Source organism: Papilio xuthus, unplaced genomic scaffold (genome assembly GCF_000836235.2).
Source record: "Papilio xuthus unplaced genomic scaffold, Pxut_1.1 DF826776.1, whole genome shotgun sequence".
NCBI lineage: Eukaryota > Metazoa > Arthropoda > Insecta > Lepidoptera > Papilionidae > Papilio > Papilio xuthus.
Window position 1 is genome coordinate 737332 of NW_013531873.1, and position 23778 is coordinate 761109.

The window sequence follows — 23778 nt, forward strand, 5'->3', positions numbered from 1 at the left end:
TTACAGTAGGTTTCGGAGACAATCGTAGTTTAAAATATATTGTTGTCTCGATTTTATCAACGATAACGACAGGGATGACGATATGTTTTATACAGAGATAGGCGACGCTCAATCAATTTTAGTTCACTTTCCATTCCTACCCCTTAATTATTAGGATAGGGACATGACGGAGGACACATATCCCCTTTTTGTGAAGATGACCTAGACCTATTTAGTCTGTATTCAAGCTATATACTCTTTGTTTTGCGCATTGTCTTTGCTCTTTGATAACAGTGCGGTACAACCAGAATTGCGCCAAATTGCACGAAAAATAATTATTTTTTGAATAATTGACAATTGGCATCAATATCTGCGGCTAAATAAGGAGTCCGCATTGAAAAAAACGGTAAATCCTTTTAATTAAATATTTCAATGATTTTTTATAACAATGGCGAATAATTCCGCTGATACAACAGGAAAAGGTAAGTACCTGTTACGAAAAAATATTTTTTAAATAAGTTTACGTGACACCTTGGTTCGGTTTTAAACGTAATTTTTAATTATTTTAAAAAGTAACTTAAGTATTCATTGATATAATTTTGATTTTAAAACATTTTTGAATCGTCAAGTTCGTGTGAAAAAATATAATTTTTGAATCCATTTTTTTTAGTTGTATACAGAAGTGTATTCCAAAGCTAACATTCAAGGAATCGACAGAATAAATATTTATTTCGATTTTAATATTAATCTTTGTATTAAGCCAGGCTTTCTTGCTAGTATAGGTTGAGGATATCTGTAAGGTTGCACTGTACACGCAATTATATTGAGGTAAATACTAAAATTATTTCTTTCTTGTTCCAGATAATCTTAAGGATTGGGTAAGTTGATTTCCTGTATTTATTCAGATTTACTTTAATCTTTAAAAAAAAATCATAAACCCACAATTCATAATCCAAATAGCTTTTCATTATTTCCATTCAAAATAGTTTTATTTTTTCAATTGAATTTCAAAGTGCTCACCAGGTAGCTTACGGCTCACAGGCTCGCAACTTAGTTCTTGAGCTGCAACTCAACAGTTCCAAGTCAGAGTTGATTTACATGTCTAATTAGTTGGATTTGTGCCATTAATAAGTTAAAAATAACTGTAAAATATAACTTTCATTGTCAGGATCCCAGCATAAGTTCAAGTACCGACATCAAGATGCCTGACATGGATGTCGATAAGGATAAAAAACCTTCACTATCAAGACCTAAATGTGAGTATTAGAAACTCACATAAATAAGGATGTTGATTACTCATTACCCATTTCCAAGGAACATCTTGTCATTAATGCAAGAACTGGCGCCTGCGACTGCTTAGTAACCTATGTGTTCTTCCAGACTATGTTCTATATGTATGCCAAATTTCAGCGAGATCCATACAGACATTCAGGAGATACCTTTTATCAAACATCCATACATCTAAATAGTTGTATTTAATATTAATAAGATTTGAAATTACATGTGTTATAAGTTACCTTAGGTTATATATACCAGTTTGTTTTGTTTCGATAGAAGAATTGTTTTTTTTTTTAGCTAACGGGCCTGCACCGAAGCGACTGGCCAATGCTATTCCATTAGATGGCTTTAAATGGAACATGCAGGTCTGTGTTACAACACTAACATACAAATACATACAAATATTTCATAGATTACATAGATATAAGTTTATTATATATGTGTATATATATATTCATCTTATATATAAAATTCTCGTGTCACAATTTTTGTTCCCATACTCCTCTGAAACGACTTGACAGATTCTCATGAAATTTTGTGAACATATTGAGTAGGTCTGAGAATCGGCCATCATGTATTTTTAATCCCGCGCGGACGGAGTTGCGGGCGACAGCTAGTGTATAAATATATATCCACATATATAATAAACTGATATCTATGTAAATTCATAATGAGATTTCTTATAGTAATTTTATCATTTTAGTTGACTGTCATGTATGTAGGGTCCCGATGACACTAGGGGGTCCAAGACCCCCTAAAATCATTATAATAACATAACATAGATGCAATATTTATTTGTTCTTATAATTCTAATTTAAACTATCATGTTCTGATTTAATTTTAAACATTAATAATATTATTTCGTTAAAATTGCACTACAAAGACCCTCTTAAGTATACAGCGTGTCCCAAAATTCAACGATAAAACTAATTGTGTATAGCCATATCTATAACTACATAGAGAAAAAAACTAAAAAAAAAATCCATCTGTTTTTGTTTAAAAGTTACATTAATATTTGATATCCTCCACCATATGATTAGACACTGTGGCTACAAATATGAAGATATTCCTGCATTTTTTTTTGTATTAGCTACCTAAGTAACATAGCTATTAATTTAAGTTAAAAATTAGACCAATAAGAGTTGGATTTTTTATAGTATCTTTCCCCATGTACATTGTATCGTTTTGGAACACGCTGTATATTATCGCGCCTGTAAAAAATAAATAGCATCTTTAAAAATCCTCGATATGGATGCTCTCTTGATAATATTTATGTAGGCGTTAGCTACAGCTGCGGAAGCTGTCGAATCTGGTGGCAAGTCACCTGTATCAGCACTCAACGAGCTGGGAGTTAGAGTCAATTATACGTTACGTCAACAAGGAGGACCACCACATTGTCCAAGCTTTGTTATTACTGTTGAGGTGAGTACCAAAAGACGTACGATATTAATAATTTATTTGTTAAGGTTACATGGTTTTTTTTTATATCATAAGGTGGCAAGCAAGTGGCCACCTGAAATCACTGAAATAGCGAAGTGATCGTTGCCCATAGACATACGCAATTGTATATGCGTTGCCTACCTTTAATCGACCGAGGAGATGCAAAGAAAGAAAATCCCATGCATCCTCTCATCCGGAAAGTCCACTTTCACTTGCCATCCTTTCGTTATAAGAAAAAGGGTGGGAAGGGAAAGAGGACTAAGTTAGGCCTCCAGGACAACCTTCTAACAAACATCCATCTATCCATCCATTCATCTTTGTAGGTAGCGGACATGAAGTTCGAAGGATTCGGTCATAGTAAACGCGAGGCTAGAGCAGCAGCGGCACGAGCCTGTTTATCAGCGCTGATGCAGCGAGCTGGTCGTCTACTGCCAGCTCCATCAAAGTACCAGGACTTCACCAGCGATGATCCATCAGCTAGCAAAGGTTAGTACTGAATAAGAGTAGAATCCTCATCAGAAGACTAAGAACTATACCTTTGTTCTAAACTATAGGATACAAATAAAGTCATATTTAGTTCTCACAATTTTGTCATAAGGAAAGACTAGGGATGGGAAGCGGATTTGTCAGGAAAATGGTTTGTTCATCCCGACTGTCATTTTAAGAATGCGAATATTCAAATATTTCAGCCATTTTGGACATATAGAATTAAAAAAAAAACAATAAGTAGTCTATGTGTTCTTTCAGACTATGTTCTATATGTATGCCAAATTTCAGCCAGATCAGTTCAGCTGGTCCGGAGATACCTTCAAGCATCCATCCATCTAAACATTCGCATTTATAATATTATTAGCTGTCGCCCGCGACTCTGTTAACGAGACTTAATTAGTAGCCTATGTGTTCTTCCAGACTATGTCCAAATTTCATCAAGATCCATTCAGCTGTTCTGTATATACCTTTTAACAGACATCTAAACATTCTCATTTATAAATTCATTTACATTTATTTATCATATTTCTAATATAATACATTTCATATCCAAAAAAAAATAAAAATATACAAAACATATTAATCCCATGACTCAAACAACCAGTGGTCAGGGCTGCAGACAGGAACCTTCTCACGATGCGTGCGGTTTCTAGGATAACTGCCTTTTGTATCGGGCTCTTAATCCAATCATTTATAATATTAGTAAGTTTTTTTATTTATTTCCAGCTACAGACGGTCCTTGTTCTCCGATATGTTCACCATCAACATCCCTATTTGGGTCCAGATTGCAAGGATTTAATAAGAGTCCTATAAATATGTTATACGAGAATTATCCTGGATTGAGCTTCATATGTACTTATGGTGATGGTTCATCTTTGGACTCTGAATATGGTGAGTGCTAGAATACATCATCAGCTCACTATACGTCCCCACTGAGGTGCTCGGAGCCTACCCTAAGTTAAGGGTGATTATACCGTAGTCAACCACGCTGACCAAGTGCAGTGACTTCACACATATCTTTAATTTTCTTCTCAGATATGTGCAGCATCACGATGTTTTCCTTCACCGTAACATCAGATATATGTACATATGTAAATCGGAAATGGAAAAACACATTGGTACATGGAATTCGAACCCAGGACCTGCAGATTGCAAGTCAAGTGTTAGATACTTGAGCCACCGACGCTCTCATAATCGAATAAAATTACCAACATTACAAACTATCTGTCGCCTGTGACTCCGTCCGTGCGGAATTTTAAAAAAAACTTAGTAGTCTATGTGTTCTTCCAGACTATGTTCTATATGTATGACAAATTTCATGGATATCTGTTCAGCTGTTCCGGAGACAACAAACATTCATATAAACATTCGCATTTATAATATTAGTAAGATTGTATTTAGCAAGTTAGTCCATTCATTTTCATTTCTGATTTTTTATTTTTTAATTATATATTGGGGGTCTAACCCCCAATATATTTGTGACCCCATAGATAGTCTGTATAGATTTAAAAACACAATTTAAAGTTATTTTATAATTTTACTTACTAATATTATAAATGCGAATGTTTAGATGGATGTTTGTTTGAAGGTATCCAAAACGGATTAACGGATCTTGATGAAATTTGTCATACATATAGAACATAATTAACATTTTTAATAACTCTTTAAAAACCTTAAAAATCTTTATATATATAATTCATCTGTGCGTGTGTATGTCACTGAACTTCTCTCAAACGACTGGAGCGATTTTGATGAAATTTTTTGTGTGTGTTCAAGTGGATCTGGGAATGGTTTAGATTCACAATTTTCATCAAATATTAACATCATATTAATTTATTCAAATTAAAGACGTGTAGACAGGACAACGTCTGTCGGGTCCGCTAGTATATAATTTAATATATCTGTCTACTCCAAATTGAAATTAGTTTGTTTTCACTTACAGCGCCACTTCAACTCAGTCACAGTATGAGATTCAAAGTTATCTGCAAGATAAAAGATTATAGATTTGAAGGATATGGTGAGTTCTAAAATTTCTTTAACCAACTGCTGTATGTATGTCAATTAAATAAAAAAAAAAAATTAAAAATATATAGTCTATGTGTTCTTCCAGACTATGTTCTATGACAAATTTTAGACAGATCCATGCAACCGTTCTTGAGATACTTTCTAACATCCATCCATACATCTAAATATACGCATTTATAATATTAGTAAAAATGAATTTATCATATGTTAGTCCATTAATTGTTTAATTTCTGATTTGGGGGCTTAGGGACCCCCTAAAATATTTCCAAATTTTGTGACCCCCATAGGAATATAGATTCAAAATCATTAATTTAAATTTATTGTCAACTGGCTATCGCTCGCGACTCTGTCCACTCGGAATGAAAATAACAATTAGTAGTCTATGTGTTCTTCCAGACTATGTTCTATATGTATGACAAATTTCATCAAGATCCGTTCAGCTGTTCCGGAGATATCTTCAAACAAACATCTAAACATTCGCATTTATAATATTAGTAAGATAATAAATGTAAATTCCAGGTTCAAGTAAGAAATTGGCTAAAGTAGCAGCAGCTCGTGTTGCTCTGGCTGAGCTGGGTGAGGCGCGAGCTGGTCCACAGCGGCCGCTGCCCGCCGCACCGCTCAACCAGCTGCTGGCTGACCACGTCGCCAGGTGAGGGATACAGAAGGGTACAGGACAGAGAAATCACTGCTAATATGACTTTGTTATTTATAAAGATACTAGCTGTCGCCCGTGACTTTGTCGGTATTAAAATTAAACTAAATAAGTAGGATATGTGTTCTTCCAGACTAAGTTCTATCATCATCATCAGTTCACTATACGTCCCCACTGAGTGGCTCGGAGCCTACCTTAAGTTAAGGGTGATTAGGTCATAGTCAACCACGCTGACCAAGTGCAGTGACTTCACACATATCTTTGAATATCTCAGATATGTGCAGCATCACAATGTTTTCCTTCTCCGTAAGAACACATTGGTACATGGCGGGATTCGAACCCAGGACCTGCAGATTGCAAGTCAAGTTGACTACTGAGCCACCGATGCTCTATCAATGTATAATATTAGTAAAATTATTTATAAATATTTATTTTCAGATTAGTTAATGATAAGTTTCAAGAAATGGTTCGCAACAATCTCATACATTCTAAACGGAAGGTCCTCGCTGGGATTGTACTAACCATAGACAACGGTGTAGAGGGCGCTAAGGTGAGTGTTATCACAATATGACATTCTATATGACATTAACAATTCAATCTTTATAAATCTTTATATATATAATTGTTCTGTGAGTGTGTATGTCACTGAACTTCTCTCAAACGACTGGAGCGATTTTGATGAAATTTTTTGTGTGTGTTCAAGGGGATCTGGGAATGGTTTAGATTCACAATTTTGTCCGCTGGACAATGGGTTATTTAATTAATTTTTAATTTATTAGTAGTTGTTGATTTTAGAATGTTTTACATTGGATCCGACAGACGGCGCTAACATCGCAGTGTCAAATTGTCAGACAACGTCTGTCGGCTCCGCTAGTATATGTATATAAAAGAAAGTGGTGTTAGTTACACTATTTATAACTCAAGAACGGCTTTACCGATATGCCTGAAAATTAGTGAGGAGGTAGCTTAGAGCCAGGACACGGACATAGGATACTATTTATTCATTTGAAGAGCTGCTTTTTATTTAACTTACTAATATTGTAAATGCGAATGTTTAGATGGATGTGATGTGGATGGATGGATGGGTGGGCTACACTAATTAAGCTTTTTTATATATCCACGCGGACGGAGTCGCGGGCGACAGCTTGTTACGAATAAAATGACACCTCACTCATTAAATTGAATATACAGGATGTTACAAATTGTCCATACATAAAACATACAAAAAACAGTCGCCATTTATTTAATTTTTGTCTTATTTCCAGGTTATAGCAGTTACTACTGGTACAAAATGTGTATCCGGTGAACATATGTCTGTTAAAGGGTTGGCATTGAACGATTGTCATGCTGAGGTATATACATACAATGTTTTAAACAAGAATTGTCAAGTTTTTTTTTATATCATAAGGTGGTAAACGAGCGAGCGACCTGAAATTGCGTATGTCTTAAGCAACTGCCACTTCGCTACTTCAGCGATTTCACTTGCTCGCTCATTTGACACCTTTTGATATAAAAAAATGAATAAGACAAAGAATGAATGAAAAGAATACAGGATGTTCGAAAAATACGTGTAAAAATGTCTATAATAGAAAAACTACAGATTCCTTGGTCTATTTAACCCAATTTACCTTTTTACTGCGTTTTGAGCGTTAGTGACTCAGTGGTTAAGCACTTGTCTGCATCTCCTGGGTTCGAATCCCGGCATGTACCAATGTGTTTTTACAAACATATGTACATTTATCCGATGTTACGTTGAAGGAAAACATCTTAATGCAAATATCTTTAAAGTTCAAAGATATGTGTGCACTGGGTCAGCATTCACTATGACCTAACTTAGGATAGACTCAGACCCTCAGTGGATGTATATAGAGCTGTATAGTTTTGTTTTCAGTTTTTTTGAACATCCTGTATATTATACAGCTTATATTTTGTATTTAAATTAATTTTATTAGTTTGAAATTATTTAAAATAAAGATCATGTAAACATTCGCATTTATAATATTATTATGTTTATTTCAGGTTGCAGCGAGGCGTTGTTTGCAGAGATATTTGTATTCCCAACTATTACTATATGCTTCAGCATCAGGTAAGCTACATTAATACTTATCTTGTACCAGCTGTTGCCCGCTACTATGTCCGGGAATTAAAAAAAACTTTGTAGTCTATGTGTTCTTCCAGACTATGTTCTATATCAGTGGTTCCCAAACTTATTTTGTCTACTGCCCACTTTGAGAATATTTTTTTAGCGCTTCCATATTTTCACATTTAAAAACCTCTATAACTTCAAATTAAATTAATTATTGTGAGCTATATATGTATATTAACGGAGAATTGTAAAGGAAACTTTTACTATAACCCGCAACTTGAGACCTGCAGCCCACAAGAGAGCGTTATCGCACACTTTGGGAAAAACTGGTCTAAACATTCGCATTTATAATATTAGTAAGAAAATCTTGTTCAATTGATTGAGAGAAAAGCGTAGACTACGTAGCTATAAAGTTAGTCAGGTCTATTGTTTTTTTTTCTATTTTTTTAATATTTTTTTATTACCATCCTGATGTTTACCTTTGTTATACAGTCAGCCAGGATTATTTTTTTTATTTTCTCTTTGTTTTTTTTCTATTCAACTAGATATAAAGCAAGGAATACAGTATCGGGTTTATTGATTTTTTTTAATTGTGTTAATTTTTTTTCCAACCAGATCTTTTTCATAGTCAGCCGGGATTGTAATATTTTTTTAAATGTCTTTCTCCTCTTTGTTTTTAATTCCATCTGTCTTCGTCGTAGGGTTAGCCAGAATTTTTTTTTTCTCTTGTTTGTTTTTAATTTTCTTTTTCTCTCCATCCAGATCCAAAGAAATGCATACCGGAATCAGATATAGAACCGATACCAACTGGAGGATATCAGTTGAAACCTGATAGAAGTATTCATCTGTATGTAAGCACAGCTCCGTGCGGTGATGGCAGGATATTCAGCCCTCATGAGAACAACGAGTCTGAGCTGGATAGACATCCTAATAGGTGAGTTGGGGGAGAATTGTATACAATTATGAGGGGATGATAGGCTGTAGTGGTATACACAATGCGTTTGAACTGCTAATAGGTTAGTTGGGGGAGAATGGTATAGTGGGAGTAAGGGTATGCTAGGCTTGAATGGTACATACATTGAAAACTGTCTTCTCTACAACTTCTAAGGGGTGAGTTAAGGGAGAATGGTATAATGGGAGTAAGGGTATGGAAGGCTTGAATGGTATCTTACGTTGACCGCTGTCTTTAAAACGAGTCTGAATTGGAAGAGACAATTTAATAGGTGAATTGGGGGAGAATGGAATAGTGGGAGTACGGGAGTTAGGGGATAGTAGGCTGGAATGGTATGCTTACATTGACCACTCTCTCGTTTAGGATAAAGAGTCCACAGTGGATTTAAACTCTTATAGCTTAATAAGGGGAAGATGGTATAGTGCGAGTTCGGTAGTAAGGGGACGGTTGACTGCAATGGTAAAGTTACAGTGAGGGGATGTTAGCCTGGTATGGTATACTCACAATGACACTCTTATAGGTTATTAAGGGGAGAATGGTATAGTAGAACTACGGAAGTAAGGGTTTGGTAGTCTGGCATGGTATACTCAATTAAGACAGTGGTAGAGTGAGCTTTAACATGTTCGCAGGAATTGTCCCGACTCGTGGTGAAATACCACGACCACACAGAAAACACGCCTCAAGTGGAAGCTATTCCAACTACAGTCTGATGAGTGTGTGTCCTGGAGGATTAATTTAGTCCTCTTTCCCCTTCCCACACTTTTTCTTATAAAGAAAGGATGGGAAGTGGACTTTCCGGATGAGATGATGCATGGAAAAGGAACATATTTTCATTCTGTGCATCCTCTCCTCCGTCGAGTAAAGTTAGGCAACGCATATACAATTGCGTATGTCTATGGGCAACGGTCACTTCGCTATTTCTGCGATTTCAGGTGGCCGCTCGATCGTTTGCCACCTTATGATATAAAAAAACACAGTATAATAAAAGGGGCATCAGAATGTTAAAATATCTAAGACTTTAATTATTTTTTGTATATATTTTTCTTCCTAATTTTCTTAGTACAGTATGTAAGTTGGTCTTAAATTAATTTCTATGTAAACAGGCTAGCCCGAGGTCAACTTAGGACCAAAATAGAATCAGGTGAAGGGACCATACCTGTGAAGAATAGTAGCAATGTTGTACAGACGTGGGATGGAGTACTACAGGTATATATTATATGGATTTTCATTATTTAAATCAAGTGTTTATGACTTAATACACACTTTTAGATAACTTTCAACTGTAAAATGTTAATTTTTAACTAAAATACCAATTGAACTGTAAATTACCAAATTTGAACTACAAAATACCAACTTACAACTAAAATACCAACTTTGAACTATAAAATACCAAATTTGAACTACAAAATACCAACTTACAACTAAAATACCAACTTAGAACTACAAAATACCAACTTTGAACTACGAAATACCAACATTGAACTGTAAAATACCAAATTTGAACTACAAAATACCAACTTACAACTAAAATACCAACTTTGAACTATAAAATACCAACTTTGAACTACAAAATACCAAATTTGAACTACAAAATACCAACTTTGAACTACAAAATACCAAATTTGAACTACAAAATACCAACTTTGAACTACAAAATACCAACTTTGAATTGCAAATTACCAACTTTGAACTACGAAATACCAACTTTGAACTACAAAATACCAACTTTGAACTTCAAAATACCAAATTTGAAACATAAAATACCAACTTTGAACTACAAAATACCAAATTTGAAATATAAAATTTCCCAGGGCGAACGTCTCCTAACCATGTCATGTTCTGACAAAGCAGCGCGCTGGTGCGTTGTAGGTCTACAAGGTTCATTGTTGGCCTGTCTACTCAGACCTGTGTATCTTAGTTCTCTGGTGCTCGGCTCCTTGTTACATCCGCAACATTTGTACAGGTATGTACCTTATTGTCTATGCAATAAGTGTAATTATTGCATGAAAATATGTATTTTAAGTGTTTTAACTATTTAATTGTCGAATTACTTATATATTATAGTAAAGGTCCTTATTCGCGGATTAAAATGCTATCCTTCTGTATTCGCGGCTAAAGATTTCTTTATACACGGATTTAATTAGTAAATATATTGACGTAAACTTATATAAAGACGGCTAAAGGACTCGCGTTAGTCCGGTGGCACCGACTAGTTTCGAGCCCATCAGGGCCCTTCATCAGTGTGAGTCTGACTGGTATTATATCACGGACACGACCTCTAGCTTACTATAAGACCCAACTGAGGAGTTTGGAGCCTACCCTAAGTTAAGTCAAACAAAACATTGGTATATGGTAGGATTCGTATCCTAAGCTAGGCTAGGCTCCTAGGAACTATGACATGGCTAATCTTAGCTACTAAAATGACTGGGTTTAAAAATTTTGTCTATAAATGTCCTATTGAATTAATAAAAAAAACAATAAAAACTAAATAATTTTATTATCTATTCTATTGAATATGGTGAATCTTTATGAGTCATCAGGAAATAGTTACCACGGGCCCTGAAATAAAGATAAATTACATATAAATATATTTATCCCTTTCTATCTTACGTTTCCTGACATATCTCCTTCTCTTTTTAAAACTACAGAGAACTTTGTTTAGGTTAACTATAGCATTACTACCCTTACTACTTTACCTAATTTAAGTCCTCTTTCCCTTCCCACCCTTTTCTTATGCGGAAAGGATAGGGATTTGATAGAGGAGGTATAGGTAATGCAAAATATTCTCTTTCTGTACGTCCTCGTACGTTGCGGTTCCCTTACGTCGCTCCTTTGCCATCTTTTAATACTAAAACACTTACTACTCTAACTGTCCTCGTGTAAAATGACCATACCTTCGATCAGCTCCATATCCCATATGCACATTAGGGGCATCCATACACTCTCCCTTTTTATACTGATGCCAGGATGGACATGATGTGGCTACGAAAGACTTCGGTCGTAGTACAGACTCCGCGTAGAACATATAAGACCGCCAGTGACTGCAAAAGACTGTAAAAGACCGATACATTAGAATGAAAAGACTGGAAAGACCATTATATAATATAGCAGACACTAGTAAAGACTTTGAAATAGGACCTTTTTCATAAATTCATTTTCATTTAGTTACCTGATTATGAATAAACAAAAGTGAATCTATAATCTTAAATCCAAAAACATAAGGCATTTACACTAGGCAACGTAAGTCTTTGAAACTCGGTGATTTTAGTCGACAAGCAACTTACGTACACAGGCAAACGTTACTGACATTTTGTTCATAAGTTATTGCTAGCTTACTTAACTTAATACTATCGAAGCAAGGGTAAACTAGTGTTGAAGATTTACGTTGTTTTGTACAAAAGGGCCTTAGAGGGACTTAACTTAGTTTAAGTTTAAGGCCTCTCTCTAGGCTAAGGCTCTAAGGCCCTTCGTAATTTTGTTAACAATTTTATCGACTTAATGTGTTCTTTAAAGTTATTGTATAAATTATTTGATTTACTTACATTTATTTAACAATAGTTGCTGCGGCAACACTACTTCCAAGTTACATCCAGGTTGAGGGCTTTGACCACCATTAGGATAGAAGTCTGCATGACCAATGGGTCCCGGGAATCCTATAGATTCAATAATTATTAATAATTAGCTATCGCTCGTGACTGTTTGCGTGGAAATAAAAGAAACTAAATTAGGGCCCTATGTGTTCTTCCAGACTATGATTTAAAACTATGGCAAATTTCAGCAGGATCCATACAGCTGTTATAGAGATACTTTCTAACAAACATCCATTCAACAATCCAAACATTCGCATTTATAATATTAGTAAGACTATATTCCTTCTTCAAAGTTTAATTTAATAAAAAATAGTGCAAACTATTTAATTACATTTAAAATTAATTACCGAAAATCCCAGAGTCAGTATGTATTATGTCAACGAATTCCGCATCAGATGGGTCAAGTCTTTGTTCCAACGGAACCTTGTCAAAGAGTGGGAGCGCTGGATCTAATCCGGTAATCCTGGCTACGCGACCTGAGAACAAAAGTATCCATTATCCATATCTTAATGGATAGTAACGGACCCAATTTTGATATCAACTTAGTAGGGTTACAACTGACCTGATGTAAGCGAAGCTCCCGCGACTCCGGCCGATTGGGCGCCCAGACTGTGTCCGATAAAATGGGTTTTGGATAGATTCAAACCTCTGTAACAATATACTTGAGATTATATAAATTAATTAAATAACAATTGTATACGCGTAACAATAAACGAGAAATCTATAAGACTCCATAAAATAGAAGATAATATAAATAATATCTTATAAAAAAATGTTAGTACTTTGATACAATATTAGTAAGAGTCAAGGGTCAGATTGATTAGTGAGGGGACATAAGCGTTAATATTTTATTAGGGCTAGTGTTGCGCCGATACATCGGTATAGTGTTGGTTTTTCTTCTTAAGAGTATTATTAAATAATAATCCAATAATATTTAAGTGGTGCTTTCATTGCACGTTATTTCCTATCCCAAACAATCGAATACTATTTAGGGTCCCTATGTTTGGTAATAAGGGACTCAGTTAGTGTATAGACAGATTAACCCACCTTGATACTAAATAATCAATAAATTGTGCAGCATAACGCCCTATGTACCAAGTGTTCTCAGCCGCGGTAAAATACCAAGGCCCTGCTTCTAAACGTTGTGCCTCCACAATTATCACATTGTTATCACCACGTTGCATATACGCTGAAATATGACAATAATTAAAAAAAAACGTACTAAAAATTAACTCACGTAAAGTTAATCCAATGTCTGCAACGACTATTGTGAGGCCTTGTCGGTTACCCATGTTAAGGGTTACTATGCTATAGTCAACCACACTGGTTCAGTACTGCTTCACAAATATCTGCAGCATCACGATGTTTTCCTTCACCGTAACATCGGATAAATGTACATACGAGGATCGAACCTGGTATAGTTTCTGTACCGATCCGGTGAAACGCTTAAAAACTGGATCACAGTAGCCAACCTAGTAATCACTCTTAAGGGCCCCAAACGGGTCTGAATCTACTTGATGACAATATCAAATTAACTATACTTGAGTATAACCGTTTTTCCTAAATATCTTACGAAAGCTTAAACAATTTCATTAATTTATGAAATATTGTCGAGAAAAAGTCTATCCAGGTTCGTCTTTATAATCTTACACTTTAACAACTATAGTATAGTAAACCTCACCTTCTCTGACCAATAGTGCTGATCCATCCGTGGCTTGTTCCATAAAAGCATGGAAATATATCACTGTGGGGGCACTGAAGTCGATATTTGATGCGAACAGTTTCTCATCATCGTTTAATATTAATTCTTGATATACTATTGGATTGTGCCTGAAAGAAATTTTAATTGTAGAACTCCATTGCCGTGACTTTTTATATGTTATATGGTGGTAAACGAGCAATGGTCACTTGGAATCGCAATTGCAGATTTATTGCCGATTTATATTTTCACAGTGGTAGAGCGAGCTTTAACATCTTCGCACGAATTGGCTCGTCCGGTTAATTACCACGACCACACAGAAGACACGCCTCAAGTGGAAGCTATTCCGCGTACAGTCTGATGAGTGTGCGTCCCGGATGCCTAATTTAGTCCTCTTTCCCTTCCTACCCTTTTTCTTATAAGAAAAGGATGGGAAGTGGAAGTGGACTTTCCGGATGAGAGGATGCATAGAAAGGGAAGATATTTTCTTTCTGTGCATCCTCTCCTCCGTAGATTGAAGGTAGGCAACGCATATGCAAATGCGTATGTCTATGGGCAACGGTCACTTCGCTATTTCAGCGATTTCAGGTGGCCGCTCGCTCGTTTTCCACCTTATGATATAGAGAAAAAAAACCTTTAAATTAAGGAGGGAACGCACAGAAAGAGAATCTTTCCCTACTCAGCCAATTAAATTAATTACTCTTCTCTATCTCATACATATAAGTAAAGAGTGGGAAGAGAAAAAAGACTAAATTAAGGCCTTCGCCAAGTAAACTCTACGAAACGGTTAATGACTTTCTCTTGACCTGTGTCTTCTTTTTGGTCGTGGTATTGGACTGTTCGAGGTTTTTTCATGCAACAGATATCGCTAGCCTCTACTAATAAATCTAGATCTGAATGAGATTTAGAACAGATATAGTCTGGAATAACACTTATGTTTATCTAACTGTTGTAGCTGTCTATAAATGCCTGTAACTTTATAATAATGTACACATCATCATCAGCTCACTATACGTCCCCATTGAGCTCGGAGCCTACCCTAAGTTAAGGGTGATTAGGCCATATTCAACCACGCTGGCCAAGTGCAGTGACTTCACACATATCTTTGATATTTCTCAGATATGTGCAGCATCACGATGTTTTCCTTCACCGTCGGATAAATGTACATACGTAAATCGGAAATGGAAAACCACAATGGTACATGGATTCGAACCCAGGACCTGCAGATTGCGAGTCAAGTTGACTCCTGAGCCATTGACGCTCTTATGTACACAGTACACAGTTTTCAATAAATAAATTCTTTTGACAATGTCATATTCAAGATAAACCTTTGAACTTACTTACCTGGTAAACAATTCGAATATTATGTCATGGGTTTTTCTGACATATGGACACTTAGATTTATGGATAGGCGAGGCCTGTAGTACGGCATTTTCAAACTGGATTTCTGGCGGATCTGGAACATATAGTAAATACTGTTAGGAAGAAAATCCGACACAGTGCCGGTGTATCGCAACACTAGCCTTACTGAAATGTAGACGTTTATGTCCCCTCACTAATCATTCTGACACTTGACTTTATAATAAAAGTGTGCCATTCGCGCATTAGGAGAAGTAGGTCTTGGATTGGATCTCCGCAATTTCTGAAAGGAATCTAATTTTCACTCCACTTAGCCCCTCTGTATACAAAGCTAAGTAAATCTTCGAAGCTAATATTGTATACTATCTGTCGCCTGCGACTCTGTCCGCGTGGAATGAAAAAACTTAATTAGTCCCCGGCAATTATTAGAATTTTTCTCAAGTTTTAAACCATCAATACACCTCCACGAACATTTCAATACCAAGATAAGATTCCGTTCAGCCGTTCTCGAGTTTTAGCGAGACTAACATACATAAATTGATTTTTATATATATACTAGCGGAGCCGACAAACGTTGTCCTGTCTAGACGTCTTTAATTTGAATAAATTAATATATAAGTTAATATTTGATGAAAATTGTGAATCTAAACCATTCCCAGATCCCCTTGAACACACACAAAAAATTTCATCAAAATCGCTCCAGTCGTTTGTGAGAAGTTCAGTGACATACACACTCACAGAAGAATTATATATATAAAGATATATATAGATGTGTGTTGCATACATAACATTGAATCGTCGACGTCAATTGCTATAGTACAGGCTTAGTTAGGCCTGTGACGCCCATTTCTGTCCGCCCTGGGCAGTTACCCAATCGCGCCCTATTCTACTAAGACCTAATCACTTAAGGACATGACAATAGGCCATTTATAACGTTATGTAAATATAAATGGTCCATTAAGTCGCATGCGCTGTTTACTTACAAAATAATCAACGACCCTAATACCTATCCTTTGGACCGTAACAAATTGCAAGATTTGTTAAGATGCAAATTAATAATTTTACATTTTATAGACATTGCCTTTTTCAATGTTGATATGATAGAGCGTCGGTGGCTCAGTGGTCAAGCACTTGACTTGCAATCTGCAGGTCCTGGGTTCGAATCCCGCCATGTACCAATGTGTTTTTCCATTTCCGATTTACATATGTACATTTATCTAACTTACGGTGAAGGAAAACATTGTGATGCTGCACATATCTGAGAAGAAATTCAAACATATGTGTGAAGTCACTGCACTTGGTCAGCGTGGTTGACTATGACCTAGTTACCCCTAACTTAGGGTAGGCTCCGAACCCCTCGGTGGGGACATATAGTGAGCTGATGATGATACTAAGGGTCTTGACAGACAGACGGACAACGAAGTCATCCTATAAGGGTACCGTTTTTTTTCTATGAGGTACGGAACCCTAAAAAAGCAATGTTCTATTAAAGGTCCTAATTAGAACATTGAATCACGTACTATTATTTATTTCCGATCGTGTACGTAAGTTATGTAGTCATGCGAGAGTTATTATGTACTTACTATCGATTACGCGTTTTTCTTCCTAAAGAAAGTATTCTAGTTCAAATAGTTAACTTAAATACAGCTTTATGTCTAAAGAAATAGATGTTAAAATTCTATAACTTAATTATGTCTTAGTATAAATATGATGAGATCGTCAGTGGCTCAGGGGTTTAAGCATTTGACTTGTCTGCAGGTCTTGGGTTCGAATCCCGACTAAACCAACGTGTTTTTCACAAATAAGTACATCTATCTGACGTTCTTTGTTGTCCGTCTGTTTGTCTTTTAAGACCCTTTTTTTGTATCGGGGGACATCTTGGTAATCCTTTTCGGTGTAAGGACAGGGTTATGTTAGATTCTTACTTACTAAAATACACCTGAGTCCAAACGCACTGGAACTACTAGAACGTTGTCTTATGCTCTTTCTTGTAAGGAAATGATAGGAAGGGATGGTACATTTGGCTAGGGAGGAGACCTTTTCTAGAACATTGTATTATATTCTTTCTTATAAGGAAAGGATAGGAAGGGATGATAGACTACTGATAAATATGAAATTTGAATACAGCAAACAAAACTGCACTTATCTTACTTCTTACTAATATTATAAATGCGAATGCTTAGATGGATGGATGTTTGAAAGTTTCTCCAAAACGGATCTTGATGAAATTTGGCATACATATAGAATATAGTCTGGAAGAACACATAGGCTTGTAATATTTTATAACTCCGAGCGGACGGAGTCGCGGGCGACAGCTACTATAATTATCATATCATCATCATCAGCTCACTATACGTCCCCACTGAGGGGCTCGGAGCCTACCCTAAGTTAAGGGTGATTAGGCCATTCAACCACGCTGACCAAGTGCAGTGACTTCACACATATCTTTGAATTTCTTATTAAATTATTATTTACTTACGTATAATTGAAAGAAAGCAGACTAAAGGCAAGGATTGCATTTTCAAACTTAAAACACACAAAAAATTATACTACGATTAAGTCTATTTAACACTTTAAAAAAATCAAATCACTAAATAAATGTTAATCTTTAAACGCTGATTTAAAAATACTTTTCGCGCTAAAATCGATACAATTATTAAACGTGTTTGTTCCTTACAATGTCTGTTAGTAATAAGAGAATGCAATGTTTCATATCGTTACTCATATGTATAGTTATATCCAAACTTAACAGTTGTATAGCTTTAACATGCACGAATTGGCACGCTGGTAATACTACGACCACACAGAAGACAGGCCTCAAGTGGAAACTATTCCAACTACACGCTGATGAGTGTGCGTCTCGGAGTCCTAATTTAGTCCTCTTTCCCTTCCCAGCCTTTTTCTCATAAAGGATGGGAAGTGGAAATGGACTTTCCATATTAGGGGATGTATGCGAAAGGAAAATATCATTCTGTGCACCTCCGTTGATTAAAGGTAGGCAACGCATGCAATTGCGTATGTCTATGGGTAACGGTCACTTCGCTATTTCAGCGATTTCAAAGCTCTCGCTCATTTGCCACCTTTTATATTAGATATTACACAATTTAAAGTACTACGTGACCTATTTTTTTTTAGTTTTTTCGACCCCTCCCTCCCCTCAGTGACCACTCGTAGTTCATGCCAAGACCCCCCCACTTTCTTAAATTACTAGTGAATTATGTATAACATTATGAAAAAAACAAGTAACGACTACATCACAAAAACCTGCCCCCCCCCCCGCTCCTGTGACTGACCGTAGTATTTTAAAGACTACGCTCCCCCCCTAAACGGGTCACGTAGTATGGGTACGTTCGCTAACATGTTATACCCTAGTTTCCTCGTTTGTAATAAGTTCGCAGCAAATCACAAGCGGTCGTAAAGTTTGTAATTCATTATACATTTTCTGTGCCGACTTTTACATCATACCAACTTTTTTCTAGTATTTAGGTTATAGGAAAATAACTCTTGCTTATGTAAGTCTATTTGGTTTACAGTAATTCTAAAGTAGTAATAATTTTTTTGGGTAAAACATACCTCCTTACTAATATTATAAACTAGCTGTCGCCCGTGACTCCCACCGCGTGAATATATAAAAAAACTTAATAAATAGATAAGTTAAATAAAAAGCAACTTTTCAAGGCGTAAATTCGAAAAAAAAATGAATAAATAGTATCCTATGTCCGTCTCCTGGCTCTAAGCTACCTCCTCAACAATTTTCAGGCATATCGGTAAAGCCGTTCTTGAGTTATAAATAGTTTAACTAACACAACTTTCTTTAGATGTACAGGTGGTTTAGCACGAAAATTTACGAGAAAGTATTCGTAACGTTATCGACTAAATATTCGATTTATACAGCCTAATATCATGTGTTATCGAATACTGTTTGGTAAATTTTCGTGCTACACCCCTTGTATAGGTTTTTACAATATAATTTCCCAAACAGGGCAATATGCGGTCGTATCGAGAATTATATATCTTCTTTACCACCTCCATACCGACTTCAAAGATTGAAGTTAGCTCGAGCTGCTAGTACTGAAGCTCGCACAGCAACTAAAGCACCCTCTATAAGTGTTTGTTGGTGCTGTACATCACCGGTAAGTCATCATCAGCTCACTATACGTCCCTACTGAGGAGCTGGGAGCCTACCCTAAGTTAAGGGTGACTAGGACATAGTCAACCACACTGGCCAAGTGCAGTGACTTCACTCATATCTTTTGAATATCTTCTCAGATATGTGCAGCATCGCGATGTTTTCCATGTTTTAGTTAGTACTAAGTTTAGCATTCATATAATGACTAAAGTCTAAAACATAAAATCTAGATGCCGGAAGTAATAAACGCGACCACAGGCAAACTAGACTCAGGTCAGCCCTCGTTGTTGTGCAAACAGAGTATGTTCGCACGATGGCAGTACCTCATCACCAAGCTGCCGTTACTACCTCAGGTAACTTAATATTAGCTTATTTTTGTTAATTTATATTTCTTGTAACAACACAAAAAAAAAGTATAAATAAGATGTAGCACTTAGTAAAAACTTTATTCTTAAACAAACATATTTTTATCAGCTAAGATTAGAATTAAGAAATTTTTTAGTAATGTTAATAATCAAATTCTTAAGTTAGAAATAGAGATTATATATACAAAATGTTCGCTACTAAGATTAGTATATAAAAAAAAATATTATTAAAAAGAACAAAAACCAATGGATACTTTAAGTTTTAGAAATAGATATAGGCATAAAATAGATTTAGCACTTCAGTAGTTTTTAAAACTTTAAGCTAACAATTTTAGATATTATAACTAGAAGTAAGAAAGAAACAAATTTTATAAATGTTATTAATAAATAATTAGAAATAGGAACTTGTAAACACAAAAAATGTAAACAGCAAAGATCATAGAAACTATAAATAAACCTGTATTTAAATATAAGACATTAATATTGTAAGCAAAAAAAAATGTATGTAAATAAAGAACTAAAAGCAAAAAAGGATTCTGACCGAGCGTCAGAAGTAGAATAGAAGACGGATAGAAATTATCCGTCAATAAAAAAAAAAAACTAAGCTTTAGGCTTCTGCTAGAATATACGATACTAGTGAGACGGGATTCGAAGTTCCGACCTCGTGATTGGAAATCCGTACCATTAAACATTAGGCTATTGACGCTTAAACACTAATATACTATACTACGTGTTACTAAAGGGGGTCCTTAACAGTCCCTTTAGAGTGCGATATTAAGGGACTCAGTCGTACTAAATAACGCACTAAAGGGGTCTCGGAACAGTACAACTGATAGAGTCCTTACTTTTAGACAGTATTAGTTATTATTTTGGACGAAAGTCAAGTGTCAGAATGATTAGTGAGGGAACATAAACGTCGACATTTTAATGTTAGTGTTGCGATACACCGGCACTGTGTCGGATTTTCTACCTAACATTATAAAATATATTTGTACCTTAATATTTTCTAGGAGTCAGACGAAGGTCCCAAAGAGATCAAGCCGCCTGCAGACCTCGCCAATATGCAATATTTTGAAGCCAAACAAATATGTACTACATACCAGGTCTGATTTTATTATATTAATAACACTTTTTATTGCAGAACCAAAAGACTATGACACTCCCGTAAGGAATACGAATCGAATGACACCTCACTCATCATCAGCTCACTATACGTCCCCACTGAGGGTCTCGGAGCCTACCCTAAGTTAGGTCATAGTGAATGCTGACCCAGTGCGGTGACTTCACACATATCTTTGAATTTCTTCTCAGATATGTGCAGCATCACAATGTTTTCCTTCACCGTAAAATCGGATAAATGTACATATGTAAATAGAAAATGGAAAAACACATTGGTACATGACGGGATTCGAACCCAGGACCTGCAGATTGCATGTGCATGACCTCTGAGCTACCGACGCTCTCACTCATCACATTATACATACATAAAAAATACATACATTTTCATAAAAAACAGAATTTCCTTAAGTTTGGAAATTTACTCATAGACGAGATTTCTTTTCCAGAAACTAGACCCTAGAATCTAGTCTAATAAAATTATCACACGTTACACGAAAGAGACGAAACTATCTTTCCTCTCTTTCACTCGTCATTTAATTTTCAGGCTGCAAAGGAACGTTTAACAATAGCATTTGAAAAAGCAAATCTAGGTCGTTGGATAAAAAAACCTATAGAACAAGATCATTTTGTATGCGATATTGTAAATCCAGATCCCAGAGCACTGTTTGCCTAGACGGACAATAACCCATTCGTTTGTAACACCGTGCAAGCGTACACGAAGCTATTGAGAGGCTTTGGATTTTGCATTGATATTAAAATAATATTAAGCACAATATAATAAATTAACATTTGGAACATTCAATAAAAATAAATTAAAATTTGTAACATTCAATAAAAATAAATTAAAATTTGGAACATTCAATAAATCAATATTAAAAATGTAACATTCAATAAAAATAAATTAAAATTTGTAACATTCAATAAATCAATATTAAAAATGTAACATTCAATGAAAGTAAATTAAAATATGTAACATTAAATAAATCAATATTAAAATATGTAACATTCAATAAATGCAAATTAAAAATTAATTCGTCTAATAAATCTAAATTAAAATTTAGCTCATATATTAATAAATCAAATATTAAATCGTTAAATAAATCTTAATCAAATATAAATCAATTTAGTATATAAAATATTAGTATTAGTAGAATAGCATTAGATAAATCTAAATTAAAATTTAGCACAATAAAGATCTTATATTTAGTAAAAAACTTAGACCAAAGTTTAATTTTAAATCACGTACAAATTAATATAGTTGTTTATAACGTACTTACTAATTTTTATTAATAATCATAGGAAATTAGATTTAAAATTAATTAAAGTATTTATTAATAATCCAAATGTATGAATATTTGATTTTAAAACAAACATAGCTAAGGATATATATAAAAATCGTGCTAATTTTAATTCAAGATGTATTTGTGAACTATACGTCTCCTGAGGGTTTCTGAGTGTACCCTAAGTTAACTAGGTCAAAGTCTATGCCCCAGTACAATTTCATATATTCTTGTTTATCTATAAAATTTTAAAATTAAGTAGATATTAAAATTAATTCGAATCTCTACTTAAGCTCTACTCATTGAGCTTACGTTACGTCACTTTGACAGCTGTCAGACTGACAGCTCTTTTCGCGCAATTTATCTGAATCCTTTCAATGGTATATTAAGTAATAAAGATAGTTTTTTTTTCGCCTGCATTGTGTTATACGATCTGGGTTGTGTCCTATTTAGGTGACAGATGAGTAGAATTCGAACCTGAATAAGCGAGAGTCCTAACCGCGATATTTATGTCGCTTTTAGAGGTTTCTCTCTAACACGAGTTTCTTGCTTATAGAGGTTTCTCCCTAACCCGAGTTTCTCGTTTATAAAGTTTCCTCTCTAACCCGAGTTTCTTGCTTATAGAGGTTTTTCTCTAACCCGAGTTTCTCGCTTATAGAGGTTTCTCTCTAACCCAAGTTTCTTGCTTATAGAGGTTTCTCTCTAACCCGAGCTTTTCGCTTATAGAGGTTTCTCTCTAACCCGAGTTTCTCGCTTATAGAGGTTTCTCTCTAATCCGAGTTTCTCGCTTATAGAGGTTTCTCTCTAACCCGAGTTTCTCGCTTATAGAGGTTTGACAAGACAATGACTCTCGCTTATAGAGGTTCGTATGTACAGTAAAAATCGGTTATAACGACACAATTTGGAGATATATCGGTTATGGAAACCAAAATAGTACAATCCGTCTGAATGCTACACAACTAAGTTAAAAAAATACGATAGTAATAATATGGCTATCTGTTATTGCGACTTAATAGCGCCGATACCATCTATGTCGTTGTAACCGGTTTTTACTGTATTTTGTTTGTAAATCTTTTAATTAAGTGATATTTTTTTAGTATAAATGTTTTTCTTTGTTATATTAAGTATAAATTATGTATTTTACTTTAATTTAAAAAAAACCTGACTGACTCGGGCTCTAAAGGCAGATTTTTTAAATTTTGTTTTTTAACAAAAAATATTAGCTACTTTATCTTCGAAGACTAATATCAATGGCGATTCAGGTTTTAAATCGTTTTTTGGTACATTAGAATTTTACCTCATATGTGTTTTATACCAATTTAAATTAACTTAT

At 35.1% G+C, this 23778-nt stretch overlaps 2 protein-coding genes across 2 annotated transcripts; one reads left to right on the plus strand and one right to left on the minus strand.

Moving 5' to 3' along the window:
• Window positions 1-272: 272 nt before the first annotated feature.
• Adar (Adenosine deaminase acting on RNA) lies at window positions 273-21979 on the plus strand. Its single transcript, XM_013318909.1, has 19 exons — window positions 273-461; window positions 841-857; window positions 1148-1235; window positions 1555-1622; window positions 2536-2679; window positions 3021-3183; window positions 3913-4077; window positions 5129-5203; window positions 5731-5863; window positions 6305-6416; window positions 7132-7218; window positions 7886-7952; window positions 8715-8886; window positions 10008-10110; window positions 10716-10867; window positions 19535-19685; window positions 19912-20034; window positions 21057-21149; window positions 21710-21979. Exons 1-19 carry the CDS (start codon window positions 428-430, stop codon window positions 21836-21838), a joined length of 2076 nt encoding a protein of 691 aa, XP_013174363.1. The 5' UTR covers window positions 273-427; the 3' UTR covers window positions 21839-21979.
• Window positions 11541-13870, minus strand: LOC106122814 (pancreatic lipase-related protein 2). Its single transcript, XM_013318912.1, has 5 exons — window positions 13542-13870; window positions 13057-13142; window positions 12842-12970; window positions 12447-12557; window positions 11541-11955 (listed from the first exon to the last, which is right to left on the minus strand). Exons 1-5 carry the CDS (start codon window positions 13784-13786, stop codon window positions 11765-11767), a joined length of 762 nt encoding a protein of 253 aa, XP_013174366.1. The 5' UTR covers window positions 13787-13870; the 3' UTR covers window positions 11541-11764.
• Window positions 21980-23778: the final 1799 nt, after the last annotated feature.

Coding starts and splice junctions, on each gene's coding strand:
- Adar (XM_013318909.1), top strand. CDS start 428: ATGGCGAATAATTCCGCTGATACAACAGGAAAAG. Junction 1,236..1,554: donor TTCACTATCAAGACCTAAAT/GTGAGTATTAGA, acceptor TTTTTTTTTTAG/CTAACGGGCCTGCACCGAAG. Junction 2,680..3,020: donor GCTTTGTTATTACTGTTGAG/GTGAGTACCAAA, acceptor TCATCTTTGTAG/GTAGCGGACATGAAGTTCGA.
- LOC106122814 (XM_013318912.1), bottom strand. CDS start 13,786: ATGGGTAACCGACAAGGCCTCACAATAGTCGTTGCAGACATTGGATTA. Junction 12,971..13,056: donor GGGAGCTTCGCTTACATCAG/GTCAGTTGTAAC, acceptor TTTTGTTCTCAG/GTCGCGTAGCCAGGATTACC. Junction 12,558..12,841: donor TACTGACTCTGGGATTTTCG/GTAATTAATTTT, acceptor TTGAATCTATAG/GATTCCCGGGACCCATTGGT.